At 54.4% G+C, this 15,574-nt stretch overlaps 1 protein-coding gene across 2 annotated transcripts; it reads left to right on the top strand.

The window, feature by feature from the left end:
* Window positions 1-1,280: 1,280 nt before the first annotated feature.
* ASGR2 (asialoglycoprotein receptor 2) lies at window positions 1,281-12,276 on the top strand. 2 transcript variants are annotated; one of them, XM_043582864.1, is made up of 9 exons: window positions 1,281-1,455; window positions 1,662-1,943; window positions 5,321-5,440; window positions 5,547-5,642; window positions 6,043-6,114; window positions 6,282-6,368; window positions 6,454-6,599; window positions 10,860-10,966; window positions 11,216-12,276. In XM_043582864.1, the coding sequence occupies exons 2-9, from the start codon at window positions 1,820-1,822 to the stop codon at window positions 11,370-11,372; spliced, it is 909 nt and encodes a 302-aa protein (XP_043438799.1). In that variant the 5' UTR covers window positions 1,281-1,455; window positions 1,662-1,819; the 3' UTR covers window positions 11,373-12,276. The 2 variants fall into 2 exon arrangements, with proteins under 2 accessions (XP_043438799.1, XP_043438798.1); XM_043582863.1 differs by having other exon boundaries at window positions 1,282-1,455; window positions 1,745-1,943.
* Window positions 12,277-15,574: the final 3,298 nt, after the last annotated feature.

Genomic DNA, 15,574 nt, shown 5'->3' with positions numbered 1-15,574 from the left:
GCCGACTGGGAAAGTTCGGCTACGTGGTCACGTGGTCACGAAGTAGGATGCGGGGGAGCGAGGTGAGCACTGTTGTAGGAAACCGTCGCGTCCACAACGCATGTACCAATTCACTCCTTCATCCGCTGGTTTCTTCAGCAAATACTTGTTAAGCACCTGCTATGTGGCAGGTGCTGGGGCATCAGAACAAAGTGAAGCACAGTGTGTGTGTGGGGGGGGGGGTGCGTGTGTCTGACTGAGGGATATGGTCAAAAAACCAAAGCAGCCACCACTGCCTTGGGGACCTGGCAGGAAGGCAGGAGGTTGGGATGTGTGGCTGTCCCGTGTGTCTGCAAGTTCCCGCCAGAAAACACAGGCCCCTGATACCTTTTCAGCACAAGGACTTAGCTGAATCAGAGAAACTCTGTCCTCGGCCAGCAGGCGTTTGGTGAGGGTCACAAAATCAGGGACGAAAGCTGTTTTCTTTCTCAAGCTATGGTGAGCTCCGGTGACTTTTCCCCTCTTATTTTTTTTTTTTTTAAGTTTATTTATTTACCTTGAGAGACAGAGAGAGAGGAATAAACCGGTGAGGGGCAGAGAGAAGGAGAGACAGAACCCCAAGCCGTTTCCCGCCATCAGCACAGAGCCCGATGCGGGCGTCGAACGCACGAACTGTGAGATCATGACCTGAGCTGAGATCAAGACGCTTAACCGGCTGAGCCCCGGGGGTGCCCCTGACCTCTCCCCTCTTTTACGCTGGGCTGCTTCTCTCTGCCTGCCCAGGGAAGGTCCCTTCATCTTCCCGAGGCCCCATTCCCTCCCCTGGGAGGTGGGGGCCACAGAAGTGCCAGCCCTGGGGGGCCGCCTTGGGACCCATTCAGCACAGGAGGGCGAAGCTGGTCCTGAGGGGCTTTATTCCCAGGAGAGTGAGGTGAGTCAGCCCAGAGCTGGGGGGCCTGTGCTGAGCCCGCACATTGGGCAAGAGCAGAGAACCGGCGCCTCTGATCCGGGCCCGGGCATATTTGGAGACACCAACAATTCTGGGAAATTCAGGGGCAGGGCGTGGAAGGGGGGAGGGGCAGAGGGGAAACAGTGAACTGAGCCCCAGCCCCCTCCTGGCCCGCACCCCTCCCGAACGGTGCAGCGAGGCACGAGGTGACCGGCGTGCGGGGGGTGAGGGGGGCAGGCCAGGAGACCCCTTTCTCTGGGAAGAATAGAGACAGTCGTGTCCCCCGCCCCCACGACACTTTGCCTGAGTTCCAACCCTGTTTCCACTTCTATTTACTGTCCAAAGTCCCGGGGACAGGAGAGGCCAGGTTAGAACCGCTTGGACACTCAGACACACGGACTCGGGGCCCTCGCCTGGGCCAGCACTCCTGGTACCACCTGGCCCACTTTTCCGGGGTCTAGCCCCTCCTCGCCCTGGGGCCGGGCCGCCTGAGGGACCCGGGCGTCAGCCCTCCATACCCCTGACAGGTAACCAAAGTCAGGGGCAGGTGGGACTGGGGATGTTTGGTATGGAGGAGACCCTAGCGCAGGGACCGTGGGGGCTGGTGGAGGAGGGGGGTTTGGTCCATGAAAGCGGGGAAGGAGGGCTCCTGGCCGGGTCCCGGCCCAAGCAGTGTCCTGAGAAGGGACGAGACCCAGCTGCGTTTCAGCCCCAAACTCCCCTCCAACCTTAGACCCAACCCAGACGGTAGCCTCGGTGTGCTCGGGTCCTCCACCCACCCCCCCCCATCAGCCTCTGCCCGAATTCACATCTTAGCTCAAGCTTCAGCCCGAACTCAGCCCCAGTCCTCAGAGGAGCCTCAACCGCCCAGGCTCCAGCCCTGCACCCAGCATGGCCAAGGACTTTCAAAACATCCAGCAGCTGGACTCCGAGGGAAACGACCACCAGCCGGGTGGAGGGGAGGGGCCGGGCCGTCACGGGCACAACCCCAGGAGAGAAGACCCCTTCCGCGCAGGTGAGCGCCCAGCTTCCCGGGCTTTGCTCCCTCTCCCCCAGCTGCCGATTGCTCTGTCTCCCCGAGGCCTCTGTCCCTTTCACAGAGGTGGGACTTTTTAAGTATCTTCTTTGATGTGTACTTACATTTTTTATTATTAAAATTTTTTTTAATATTTATTTATTTTTGAGCGAGAAAGAGACAGAGTACTAGTGGGGGAGGGGCAGAGAGAGAGGGAGACACAGAATCCGAAGCAGGATCCAGGCTCCGAGTTGTCAGCACCGAGCCCGATGCTGGGCTCGAACTCACAAACTGTGAGATCATGACCTGAGCCGAAGTCAGATGCTTAATTGACTGAGCCCCCAGGTGCCCCTGTAGTTACATTTTTAAGCATCTAGAATATTTTTACAATATCTGTTTTAATGCCCTTGTCTGCTAATTCTAATGTCTGCATCCATTCTGGACTTTCTTTTAGGTTTATTTATTTACTTTGAGAGAGATAGAGAGACCCCCTGAATGAGGGAGGGGCAGAGAGAGAGAGAGAGAGAGAGAGAGAGAGAGAATCCCCAGCAGGCTCCTAGCTGTCAGTGCAGAGCCCAATATGGGGCTTGAACCCATGAACCATGAGATCATGACCTGAACCAAAATCAAGAGTCACGTGTGAGTGACTGAGCCACACAGGTGCCTCTGGCTTGGTGTTGATAGATTTATGAACCTCCTCAACATGAGTTGTGTTTTCCTGCCTCTTTGTATGTCTGGTAATCTTTGAGTGCAGGCTAGACATTGTGAACTTTACTGTGTTGTGTGCTGGATATAGTTATATTCCTCTGAATATTCTTGAGCTTTGTTCTGGGGTGCAGTTAAGCAACTTGGAGTCGATCTGATCCTTTTGGGTTTTGCTTTTATGAATTTTTTAAAAGAAAATTGTTACCTTATTTTTTTAAGTTTATTTAATTTTTTTTTTTAGTAATCTCTACACCCAACTCAGGGCTTGAACTCATGACTCAGACCAAGAGTCACGTGCTCTTCCAGCTGAGACAGCCAGGCGTCCCCACTTTTATGATTTGTCAGGCGGGTCTGGAGCCCTCCCAAGGTACCATTCCCGGTCCTGTATGAGTGCCACACAGGGTTCCTTTGCCCTTCCAGGTTGGTTTGATCTTGCCTGGCCTTGGGGAGTTTTCCTGACATGCACGTGTTGATCAGTGTGCAGCCCTCCGCAGACCAGAATTCTCTGGGCATCTCCCTCCTGTCTGAACTCTGCCCTTGTGGTCTCCCCAAACTCTCGCTTCTTCAGCTTGGAGAGTCTGCTGGGCCCTGCTGGGATTTCCCCTCCCTGCCCAAGTCCTGAAAACTGTCTCCTAGAAGCAGGCAGGTGACCACTGGGGCCCATATCATTTTCCCCGTCTCCCCGGACCCTTGCCCTTTGTTGCCTGAGGTTCAAGTGTCTTGAGAGAGGTGGCTGATTTATATCTTGGTTGTTTCTGGCAGGGTGGGTGAATGTAGCCTCTGTTTTTCCACGTCTGGCAGACCCTTGCTTTTTTTTTTTTTAATGTTTAGTTATTTTTGAGAGAGAGAAACAGAGTGCAAGCAAGGGAGGGGTAGAGAGAGAGGGAGGCACAGAATCCAAAGCGGGCTCCAGGCTCCGAGCTGTCAGCACAGATACAGACGCGGGGCTCGAACTCACGAACTGTGAGATCCCCACCCGAGCCGAAGTCGGATGCTTAACTGACTGAGCCACCCAGGCGCCCCTGGCCGACTTTGGCTTTTACCTTGAAACTTGCCTGGGCAGCACCTTTTATATTTGACCTCATTGTGTTCTCAGAACCATCCAGTCAGGTGGCTCGTCTTCTGACCTCCATGTTTCTTATGTGGTAAGAACCCTGAATCCGAGTCCTACCCTCTTAGCCAGCGGCTCGGGGCACGACAGCGTGCTGTGAGCTACGGGCACGGAGCTGTACGGCAGATGTCCGGATCTTACTCGTCTTGCATAAACGCAGCTTTGTACCCGTCGAACAGCGACTCCCCATTTCCTTGGACCCCGGCAACCGTCATCTTAGACTTCTGTGAGTCTGGCGATTTGGGGTCCCTCACAGAAGCGGGCACGAGAACGTTGAGGCACCAAGACTTGTCCGTGTCGGCCGCGGGCGGTCTGATTTGAGCGGGGGTGTGGGGACGGGTTGCCGCCCTCGCCCAGGATTGGGGTCTATGGGTCCTAGGTCAGGCTGGGAAGCAGGACGGGGGCCTGAGCAGCGGACGGGGTTGGAGAGAGCGGTCGGACTCAGCCCCGGGAACCTACCTGGCTGGGGAAGACTGTGGTCAGGGACAGCTTCTGGATGGAGAGACGCCCCGGGCGTCAGGAGGGCGTGAGGGGGAGGGTGTCGGGCACAGGGGAGGCTGTGTTCGCAGTGGAGTGTGGAGACGTGGCCTCCCTGGCTCAGGATGGAGTCCCCAGTGGGAAGGGGAGGAGGTGACAGTCATTGGAGTCAGGATCTCAGGAGTTCTGGCTGGTCACTCCCAGGGAGTGTCCACTTCGGGATGGTGGCAGGAGGGAGACTGGGGAGGAAGCCTCCGGGCCTCTGGCTGACCTCCCCCCCGACCCCTCCAGGGTGCAGGGGTGTCAAGGTGTCATGGCGATGGGGACAGAGGAAAGTGGGGTGTGAGGCAAAGAAGTGTTGTTGCAGGTGAAGGTGCCTGAGCGGGGGCTTCGGCCCGGAGGTCAGCGCTGCCCCAGGCCAGGGGACTCTGGGCGGGGAGAAGCCAGCTCAGTGCCTGCGAAGCTGGGGTGTGTTTGTGACAGAGTGTGCGAGAACGTGCGCTCATGAGAGTGTGTGCTCATCCTGGGCCTGCACGTCCCGCTGCCGGCGCCCGGGAACTGGGAAACGGGTGTGCCCGTGTGTGGGGGTCCGAGTTTCTGTGAGGTGACTGAGGCTACAGGGGAGAGTTCACAGCGGAGGGAGGGACGGGGGGGTGGTTGTCGAGTGCAGCAGGAAACGGACAAGGGGCTGGGAGGGCGCGGTCTGCGGTGGAATGACCTGGACTGAAGGGGGGGGGGGGGCTTCTTCCGGTGCGGGACGTGTCCGAGCGGCCCAGGCGCGCGTTGCAAGAACACGGAGCCGGGCCTCCGGGTCCCCGGGTCCGAGAGCGGGGCTTTGCCCACGGATGACGTGACACCGCGCGCCCCGTGCACCTGCGGCGGCACGTGTGCACGTGGGGTGAGCGTGCGGATGCGGTGTGTGCGGGGCCTGAGCCCTGGGGTCAAAGCCCAGTGACTCCCTCCCCGGTTACCCCCACCGACTCTCCTCCCGGCCACCGGGGCTCCGCTCCCCCGGCGCTCCCACGGTGCGCTCTGTAGGCCTCCCGCCCCCAGGCCCTTCCCTCTGACGCCCCTTCTCCGCCAGGGCCCGCTCCTCGCCCGCCGTGGCTGCTGCAGCGTCTATGCTCCAGGCTCCGCCTCAGTCTGCTCATCCTGGGCCTCAACGTCCTGCTGCTGGTGGCCGTCTGCGTCATCGGGTCCCAGAGTGAGGGTCGCAGGGGCCGGGCGGGGCCGGGGCGGGGAGGGGCTGTCCTTGGGGACACAGCCCGCTCCACTTTGCCCTGTCCCTTCTGTCCCCCGCCCCCGACAAGGAGCCCAGCTTCAAGAGGAGCTGCGGATCCTGAAAGAGAACTTCAGCCACTTCTCCTCCGGCGTCTTCACGGAGATGGGCGCTCTCAGCTCGCATGGTGAGGGGGCGCCTCCCCGGGGGCAGCAGGAGGGGGGCGTGCTTGGGGTGCTGGGGGTAGGGGGCCCCCAGGCTTCCAGGGACGGGATCCCTGGGCGGAGGGACCCGGAAGGATGATCAGGCAGGTGCAGAGGGTGGGGGTTAGTGCCGGGTGGAGGGAACAGAAGCTGCGAGGCCAGCAGGTGAGGAAGACCCTGCGAAGCGGGGGCTAAGTGGTGAGGGGTCATGCCGGCAGGCCCTGCTAATGAAGTGGGGGGGTCTGTTTTGGGAACGTGGGGACCCTGCTTAGGCTTAGAAAGCCGCTGTGGGGACGGGGTGGAGGTGGGGAGGCCTGGGGCCGGGACGCAGGGTCGAGGTGGGGCAGGGAGGGGGGGGAATGCTTGAACCGTCCTCCTTTTCAGGGGGCAATGCCAGTGACCTGCTGACCTCTCTGGAGGCCAAGCTGGAGAAACAGCAGAAGGACCTGGAAGCAGGTCAGAGACCCTCCCCGGGGGGTGTGCGCGCGTGCGAGCGTGCGTCGTGTGGGTGCGCGCGCAGCGTGAATGCGTGAGCGCGCGAACTCCCGCGTGGGGTCCCGGCGGGCTGGCGCCCGCACTGCCCGCCACGCGATGCCCACCGTGTCCGTCGCCCGGTGCCCTAGATCACGCCACCCTGCTCCTTCATCTGAAGCACTTCCCCGTGGACCTGCGCATCCTGACTTGTCAGATGGCCTTCTTCCGGAGCAACGGTAGGGCCCGGGCACGGGGTCCCCGGTCCCAGGGCGCCTGTGCCCTCCTGCCGGGGCTCATCTCCCCGCGCCCCCGGCCCCTCAGGCACAGAATGCTGCCCGACCAACTGGCTGGAGTTCGAGGGCAGCTGCTACTGGTTCTCGCGCTCCGGGAAGACCTGGCCGGAGGCCGAGAAGTACTGCCGGCTGGAGAACGCGCACCTGGTGGTCGTCAACTCCAGGGAGGAGCAGGTGAGCGCGGCCCAGGGTATGCTGGGGGGGGGGGGGGGGGGGGGGGGCTGGGCAGGCTGCTTTAGTATTATTTTCTAACCAAAGGAAGCGTCCAGAAGCAGAGGTGTGGCCGAGGCCGGGAAGTTCATGGCGAAGCGGCCACTGATTCTAAGAGGTGGGACGTTAGCGCCAGGAGCTCGGGCACAGGTGCTCCGACGGCACAGTGTGGACGCCCGGGCCTTTCTTGCTGGACTTGGGGTGGGGTCGGTCATGGGCTGAAAGGGACGGAGTGGGCAGGGTTCCTGGGTCCCTCCAAAGCGCTTCAGGTCTCCCCTGCCCACCGCTGCCACCAGCCACAGCCGCGAACACGTGTTCCCAGGGGAGGACCAAGCCATCAGAAGGGGGGGGGGGTGATTTTCTGAAAAGGAGGATACGACGGGGATCGGTCATTGCGTCTTTGCTGCGTGCGAGGAGTTTTCATGCGTTCACCTGTAATCCTCACGACCCTATGGGGCGGGCGCTCGGACCCCCCTTTGAGGGAGGCAGAGATGAGGGGACTACACTTGATCTTAGCCAAAAGGCTGAGAAGCGATTGAGATGAGGGGACTAAGAAAAAGGGGGGAGGGTCAAGTGACTTGCCCGTAATGCAGGACAGAGTCAGAATTCAGATTCGCTCACCTCCTTAGCCAGTGTTTTCAACTCGACATATTGCCAGAATATATTTACTGAATATGTATATTGAATATATACTTATCAATATATCAAATATATATATTTATATATGAACATATATAAAGATATCAATATGCCAATATATCAAACATATAGACATTGGTCAACATAGCAAATATATATATTTATATACGAACATATATAAAGATATCAATATGTCAATATATCAAATGTATAGACATTGATCAATATATCATATATATTTATATATCAACATATATAAAGATATCAATATATCAAACATATAGACATTGATCAATATGTCAACTATGTATGTTTATATATCAACATATATATGGGGTGCCTGGGTGGCTCAGTCGGTTGAGCGTCCGACTTCGGCTCAGGTCGCGATCTCACAGTTCGTGGGTTCGAGCCCCGCGTCGGGCTCTGTGCTGATGGCTCAGAGCCTGGAGCCTGCTTCGGATTCTGTGTCTCCCTCTCTCTCTGCCCCTCCCCCACTTTTGCTCTGTCTCTCTCTGGCTCTCAAAAATAAATAAATGTAAAAAAAATTAAAAAAAACATATATAAAGATATCAACATATTATATCAATATGCCAATGTATCAAATTTATATATACTAATATATCAAATTTATCAGTGTATATATGTATTTATACGGTAGAATAATTATAAACATATTTCGCTTTGCCGATCAGGTTGAAACTGCTCATGTGCAAGCACTTTTGACTTGAAAAAAAAAATGCCCGTTTCACGTGGGTCAACCTGAGATCTCTGTGCTCTGTGCTCTGACCCACAGTAAGTTCGTGATGGCCCCAGCTTTGCGGTGGCCCTGGCTGACTGCCCTTGTGACGGCGTGACCCTCAGGGTCTGCTTTCAGGCCTTGCATGCGGATAAAAGTAGATGGTCCTTCCTTTCTTCTTCCTTGACTTTGCTTCACCTGCCTCTGTCCATGCTTTTGGAGTCTCTGTTTTAAATTGGTGATTCTCAGCCTCGGATGTATAATGCCAGCCTTTACATGGGAGGAGTTTAAAAAATAGTGACCTTGGTCTCACACCCCAAAACTCTGTTAAACTTTCTTTTAATGTTTATTTATTTTTTTGACGGAGAGCGAGTCAGAGTGCGAGCAGGGGAGGGACAGAGAGAGAGGGAGACACAGAATCCGAAGCAGGCTCCGGGCTCCGAGCTGTCAGCACAGAGCCCGACGCGGGGCTCGAACTCACAGACTGTGAGATCATGACCTAGCGGAAGTCAGATGCTTAACCGACTGAACCCCCCCGGGTGCCCCTAGACTTGGCTTATTTTTAATTATACTAATGATGACTTCGAATTGCTAAATTGCATTTAAAATTATGTAAATGATGGGCTGAAATTTATTGGCTTAAAAAAATCAGCGAGTTCATATAACTTCCCATATGAAAGGTGAGGAAACCAGCCCACTTATTCTTATCTACGTGCCTTGTTTTTTTGTTTTTTGGGTTTTTGGGGGGGGTTCATTTTTAAGTAGCTCCATGTCCAATGTGGGACTCAAACTCATGACCCTGAGATCAAGAATTCAATGCTCTACTGGCTGAGCCAGCCAGGCGCCCCTGCCTTTTTTTTTTTTTTTTCCTTTTTAGTTGAGATATCATTGACATGTAACATTGTGTAAGTTTGAAGCCTACAGTGTGTGGGCTTGATACATTTACACATTGCAATATGATTGCTCCTTGCTAACACCTTTAGCGTGTCACAAAAATCATCATTTCTTTTTTGTGTTGACGGCGATTAAGATGTAGCCTCTTAGCAACTTTGAAGTTGCTAATGCCTCCTCCTTCTAGTCTCCCCGAGATTCTGGAAGTGTTTTGCCCCGAGTGGTTGGAGTCCTTGCTGTCTTGAATCTCACCAGCCTCATCCAGGCATATCTCGTTGTTGATTCTTCTCCTTGGGGGTTTTGCTCCGAGGTCAGGAGTGTCCTCTTAATCCGTCAAGTTGGGTTTTCTAACTTTTTAAACATATGTTTAAATACATAAACATTACATTTTTTTTTTCCTTGCGTGGGCTCTTTCTTTTTCTGGAACTGGTCATGCAAATATACCTCTGTGATGTGCCGTCCCCAGCCACCACCTTGTGCCCTTTGCTTCTTGTTTTTCTCTCTTTCCCTCTGCCTTGCGGTCCTGTCCTCAAGCCTATAGTTTATACTCGACGCCCGGCTTTCTGAGGGGCTCCTGGGCTTTCTTGCAGAGCTCAAATCTTCCTCTTGGGTTTCTTCCCTTCACGTAGCGTCGTATTATTTTTTTTCTTGGATATTTTCTCTGGTATTTTACATCAGTCATCTCTTCTTTGCTTTTAAAAGGTTTTTGAAAAATGTTTATTTTTGAGAAAGAGAGACAGAGACAGAGAGACAGAGCGCGAGCAGGGGAGGGGCAGAGAGAGAGGGAGACACAGAATCCGAAGCAGCCTCCAGGCTCCGAGCTGTCAGCACAGAGCCTGACACGGGGCTCGAACCCACAGACTGTGGAATCATGACCTGAGCCGAAGTTGGATACTTAGCCAACTGAGCCACCTGGGTTCCCCTGAAACTGAGATCCTGAATGGGTGTTGGGGTCCATGGGGGCAGCAGGGGCAGGGGCCAGAATCAGAATTCCAAGAGTCAGAGGTCACGGGTAGGAGACAAGGAAAGGGCTTGAGTCGGAGTAGCAGCTGTGAGCTGGGAATGAAATGGCGTCAGGTCAGGGGGCGGAGGTCCCACCCCCCATCCCCCCCCACCTCCCCACCCTTGGACACTGGACTTCCTGGGCTCTGCAGCTACCTCAAGTTCCTTAACCTCGTTTATGTGAAGTGGGAATCACCAGGATGCCAAATTTAGAGACTTTGTAAGGATCAGATAAGAGAATCTTCGTAAATCACTTAGCACGATGTTTAGCCCAGCCAACGTCCACCAAATAATAACTCCAGTTACAGAAGGAAAGACGGGAATAGTTGTGCTGGGAGCTGGTGCTTCAGATGGAGCTGCAGAAGACTCAAGGAGTCACAGCTATGGCCTGAATGGAGGTCCCAGGGACTAGAACCTTCCTCCCCGCTTGTGAGACACAAGCCCGCTGCCCCAATCTAAGCGGGGACGCCGAGACTCCGAGCGCAGTGAAGCGAGGCTCTGATCAACGTTGCTACAAGAGGGGGCGTCTGACGGACAGGCGCACTCCGCGGTTACAGCAGACCATTTATCTCCCAGCTGAAGTCCCTCCCCTGCTTCCTCATTGGCTGCATGCTACAGAGGGTACAGCCTTACGCCGACGTGGCCTGGGCCCGCCCACGGGAGGCACAACGTAGTCTGATTAGAACGAGTGGACGTTCCCTGGGGCGACGCAGAGACGTTAGTTCGGTGGCGCGTGCTCATTGCAAAGCCTTTGAAAAAGAATCCCGCCAAACGGAGGCTGGTGGGAGAACTAGGAAGTGAGGTGTCTAAGGGTTTGGGACCCCACTGTGGGGGTGGGGAGGTCCGTGCAGATTTCCAATAGGCCGGAAACTCCTGTTAACCAGATAGCCCAGCTTTTAGTTGGTACTTCTGGAAATGAATCATCTCCCTTACTTGTCACACCACCTGTTTTCCAGAAGTTCATTTCACAGCACATAAACCCCTTTGATGCCTGGATAGGTCTCACGGACAGCGATGGCTCGTGGAAGTGGGTGGATGGCACAGACTATAATCATGGCTACAAGTAAGTGGCTCCCCCCTCGTCCTCCTTCGTTTGGCCTGGGGCCAGCCACTCCCACCCTTCCCTCGGGGACCAAAGTCCCCAGGCCTCCCCCTCCCAGGTTCCCAACCTCCAAGGCTGCAGCGTGCGCTCCCTGGCCCCCTCCTCTCCTCGGGATGTGCTTTTCCTGAGCTGGGGGCTGGGGGGGGAGGGGGGGTGAGGGCTGCAGGGGTAGGTAGGGGTCAAAGCCTGAGCTCTAGCCTGCCTTCCTAGGAACTGGGCCGCCACTCAGCCAGACGACTGGCAGGGCCACGAGGTGGGAGGAGGCGAAGACTGCGCGGAAGTCCGCTCCAATGGCCGCTGGAATGACAATTTCTGCCAGCAGGTGCAGCGCTGGGTGTGCGAGATGAGGCAGAACATCACGGGTTAGAAGCCCCGCCCCCTGCCCCGCCCCCCAGCTCACCGGAGGATTTTGAAGAAAGGAAAAATAGAGGCCTGGGGAGGGGCGGGGGGGGGGGGGCATCACCGCCCTGGAGATGCTGAGGTCCCGCCTCTTTCAGCAAGTCACCCTCACGATTATGATTCTCAGGCCGCTCAATAGGGGAAGAAGAAATGACTTGAAACTGTGTGGATTGGTCGTTGGGAGCTGGGAAGAGGTGGGGAGCAAAGAAGGGGTGGGGGGTCTGGAAGAGACAGGTTCAGTCCGAGCCAGCTGCTCCTGGGGACCCCATCCCAAGGGACATGGGTCAGGGAGGGAAGGGGGGCTTGGAGCAGAGCCGCTCAGCGGGACGCAGCCCCTGGAAACAGCGCCCTCCACCCCCCAAATCCTTGGCAGTAGTGGGGGGGTCTCCTGCAGAAGAGGTTTTGGGGAACAACAGCCCTCCACACCGCCAGCCCGGGAGCTGTGGGGGCCCGTGGAAAATACTCTCTAAGGGGAGGCAGGCCGGGAAGTCTCTGTGCCCTGTGTCCACTGTGACCGCTCCTCTCTGGACCATAACAGATCTAGACATTTCCCCAGGGTGTCACTGGCCGCTTCCACGGTGCCTGAACTTCACCCTTCCAAGATCATCCTGAAGGCGATATTAAGAGGGCCTTTAAACAATTGGATCTTGTTTTATTTCTACTAAAATAATATATGGTCTTAGTAAAAAGTGTTTCTCTCTCTCCCTCTCTCTCTCTCTCTCTCACACACACACTCAGGGAGGCCCCTCACTCCCCCGCCTTCTCCCAGAGTTAACTATCGTGCCCAGAGGATTAGTCAGGGCTCTCCAAAGAACCAGTCGGATGTGGACGTATGTGTGTGCATCACTTATTAAAGAGATTTGTTATAAGGATTTGGCTCGTGCGATTATGGAGGTTGACGAGTCTCGGATCCTGCGGGTGTGCAGGCGAGCCGGACCCCCCGGAGAGCCAGTGGTGACAATTCCAGCGTGAATCCACAGCCCGGGCACCCAGGACAGCCCATGGTGTGGTTCCAGGTGAAGGCGGCGAGCTCACGCCCCGGGAAGAGTGGATGTTCCCTTCCCGTGCCAGCTGATGTTGCAGGGAGAAGGGGGTCAGGCAGGGAGAACGTTCTCTTCCTCCGGGGAGGGCCCACTGTTTATTCTAGCCGGGGGCTTAGCCCGACCCGCTCTACCAATTCCAGTGTTCACCCTATCCCGAGCACAGACACACCCACAATGGTGTCTGGCTGGCACCCTGGGGTCCGGTCAAGTGGACGCATAAAATGACCCGAGCCAGGTTTCCCGTCAGGGGGTTTCCTGCATTCGTGCCTGGGTGCCACGTGGCATTTCGCTCTGGCTTCTTTTGATTTTGTGGCCACGCACCCAGTCTCGCCTGCTCCCTGACAAGTTCTGCTTCGTAGAATTTGACATCGAGAGTCCCCAAGCATGGATGCGCCCTGGGGGATCTGGCCATTCTCTGTGGTGGACCAGTGGCCATTTTTGTGTTCACCCATAATATTTATTTTTTAATGTTTTTATTTATTTTTGAGAGAGAGCGTGAGCAGGGGAGGGGCAGAGGATCTGAAGCGGGCTCTGCGCTGACAGCACTGAGCCCGACGCGGGGCTCGAACCCATGAACTGTGAGATGATGACCAGAGCTGAAGTCTGATGCTCAACTGACTGAGTCCCCCAGGAGCCCCATATTTTCACCTGCAATATTTCAAGCAATTGCGGCTTCTAACCCCATGCTTTCTACATTTCCTAATTTTCTTTTTAAAAAAAAATTTTTAATGCTCATTTATTTTTGAGAGAGAGGCAGAACCTGAATGGGGCAGGGGCAGAGAGAGAGAGGGAGACAGAATCCAAAGCAGGCTCCAGGCTCTGAGCTGTCAACACAGAGCCCGACTCGGGGCTCAAACTCTCGAACCACAAGATCATGACGTGAGCCACAGTCAGAGGCTTAACTGACTGAGCCACCCAGGCGCTCCAAGATTTCCTCATTTTCACTTTCAAAATTTTCTAGGACTCCTCCTTCAAAGCATCTACGATTGGCATTAAATTATTAAACTACAGAAGTGGTCATTCATGAGGCTTCATGCCTTACAGGGCTTGAAGCACTGGCTGTTCAGAGAAACCACTTCCGGGGCTTTAGTTGTGCCCTCTAGGATTGATATCAGAATTTTTTTTTAATTTTAAGTTTATTTATTTATTTTGAGGGGGGTGGGAGGGACAGAGAGAAGGAGGGACAGAATCCCAATCAGGCTCCGTGCCATTGGGGCAGAGCCCGACGCGGGTCTCCGACTCACGAACCACAAGATCGTGACCTGAGCTGAGATCTGCTTTATGCTACGATGCTTTATGCTAAGTGAAATCAGCCAGTCAGAGAAAGACGAATATCATGGGACTTCACCGATATGTGGAATTTAAGATACAAGACGGATGAACACAAGGGAAGGGAAGCAAAAGTAATATAAAAACAGGGAGGGGGACAAAACATAAGAGACTCTTAAATACGGAGAAAAAACTGAGGGTTGCTGGAGGGGCTGGGGGGGGGTGGGCTAACTGGGGGAGGGGCATTAAGGAGGGCACCTGTTGGGACGGGCACTGGGTGTTATACGTAGGGGATGAGTCACAGGAATCTAGTCCTGAAATCATTGCGCTCTATGCTAACTTGGATGTAAGTTAAAAAAAAAAAAAACAACACAAAAAGGTCCGATGCTTCACCAACTGACCCACCCAGGCGTCCGAACAATTTTCATTTAAATCCCAATTCAGGATCTGCATCAGTTACGCCTGCGTCCGTCCGGGTACCTGCGGAGCCACGCCTCGTGATCTGGTTACCGTTCCTTTCTTGCACAACTGCTGTTTCTTCTGAAGTTAATAATTATCTCGCTTAAAAATTTTCTTCGTGTTCTTTGAACCTGTTACGAAATCATCCTTGACTGGAAAAAGCCCGGATATAATTTTCTGCACGCGGTGACAGGTCACATAACCAGTGTCTGGGTTTTCCTAGAGCCACGTGGGTGAACCCAAGATTTATGGGGCCTGAAGCATACACAGTTTTGAGGAGCCTTCCTTAAAAAAATAACATTATGAGGGGCGCCTGGGGGGCCCGGTCGGTTAAGCATCTGACTCTTGAGATCGGCTCAGGCCGTGATCTCAAGGTTTGTGAGATCGAGCCCCAAATCGGGCTCTGTGCTGACAGCGTGGAGCCTGCTTGGGATTCTCTCTCCCTCTCTCTCTGCCCCTCCCCTGCTCACACACACTCTCTCGTTCTCTTTCTATCAAAATAAATAAAACTTAAAAAGAGAACATTATGAATATTTACTTGTTAGAACCCTCCTCCCCACAACTCTAAAAAGCTGAAAGCTACCATAAACACCACAAAATCTTGAAAAAGGATATGATATTTGTAATAAAATTTCCAACTTACCTCTAAAATTCATTTTCCTAGGGGCGCCTGGGTGGCTCCGTCGGTGAAGCGTCCGACTTCGGCTCAGGTCATGATCTCATGATGTGTGAGATCGAGCCCCGCTCTCTCTCAAAATAAATAAATAAGCTTTTACAAAAAAATAAAAACAAAAACTATTAAAAAAGTAAAATTCATTTTCCCTACACTTTTTTCCCCCCTGAGTTCTCACTGTGTAGTCGTACGCGTGACAAAGACGTGGCAAGGTGTCTTTCCACAAGGAGAAGGGACAGGTTGTTGTGGTTTACTCTTTATCACCGATATCAAGAGCTTCAGGGCGCATTTCGTGTCCCACCTGTGTCTCCCCCCGGTGCGTCTGCACAGCCCGTGGCTGAAGGACCCCTGAAAGCCACACAGATCCACGATGTGACTGCAAACCACGTGCCCGTGGCCGTCCCACTCAAGTCAAATGTATTTCCAGCCTAATTATTTTTTTTCCAATGTTTATTTATTTATTTTGAGAGAGAGAAAGACAGAGAGAGAGAGAGAGCCGGAAGGGAGGGGGCAGTGAGAGAGAGAATCCCAGGCAGGTTCCACACTCACTGTGGAGTCTCATGTGTGGCTCGATCCCACCACCCTGGGATCGTGACTTGACCGGAAATCAAGAGTCGGATGCTTTGCCTGAACCACCCAGGCGTCCCCAGCCCCCTGGCACAGAGGACAGTGTGAAAGGGGGGGGGAAGTGGCAGGGGAGAGAGACACTGGTCACCCTCACTGATT

This window comes from Prionailurus bengalensis, chromosome E1 (assembly GCF_016509475.1).
Source record: "Prionailurus bengalensis isolate Pbe53 chromosome E1, Fcat_Pben_1.1_paternal_pri, whole genome shotgun sequence".
Taxonomy (NCBI): Eukaryota; Metazoa; Chordata; class Mammalia; order Carnivora; family Felidae; genus Prionailurus; species Prionailurus bengalensis.
The sequence above is the reverse complement of the archived record's forward strand: the minus strand, read 5'-3'. Positions and strand labels throughout refer to the sequence as shown.

What these genes read in the sequence shown, in the direction of transcription:
- ASGR2 (XM_043582864.1), top strand. Translation starts at nt 1,820, where the DNA reads ATGGCCAAGGACTTTCAAAACATCCAGCAGCTGGACTCCGAGGGAAAC. An exon ending in GGGCGCTCTCAGCTCGCATG is followed by an intron (nt 5,643 to 6,042) that starts GTGAGGGGGCGC and finishes CCTCCTTTTCAG; the next exon opens with GGGGCAATGCCAGTGACCTG. An exon ending in GACTATAATCATGGCTACAA is followed by an intron (nt 10,967 to 11,215) that starts GTAAGTGGCTCC and finishes CTGCCTTCCTAG; the next exon opens with GAACTGGGCCGCCACTCAGC.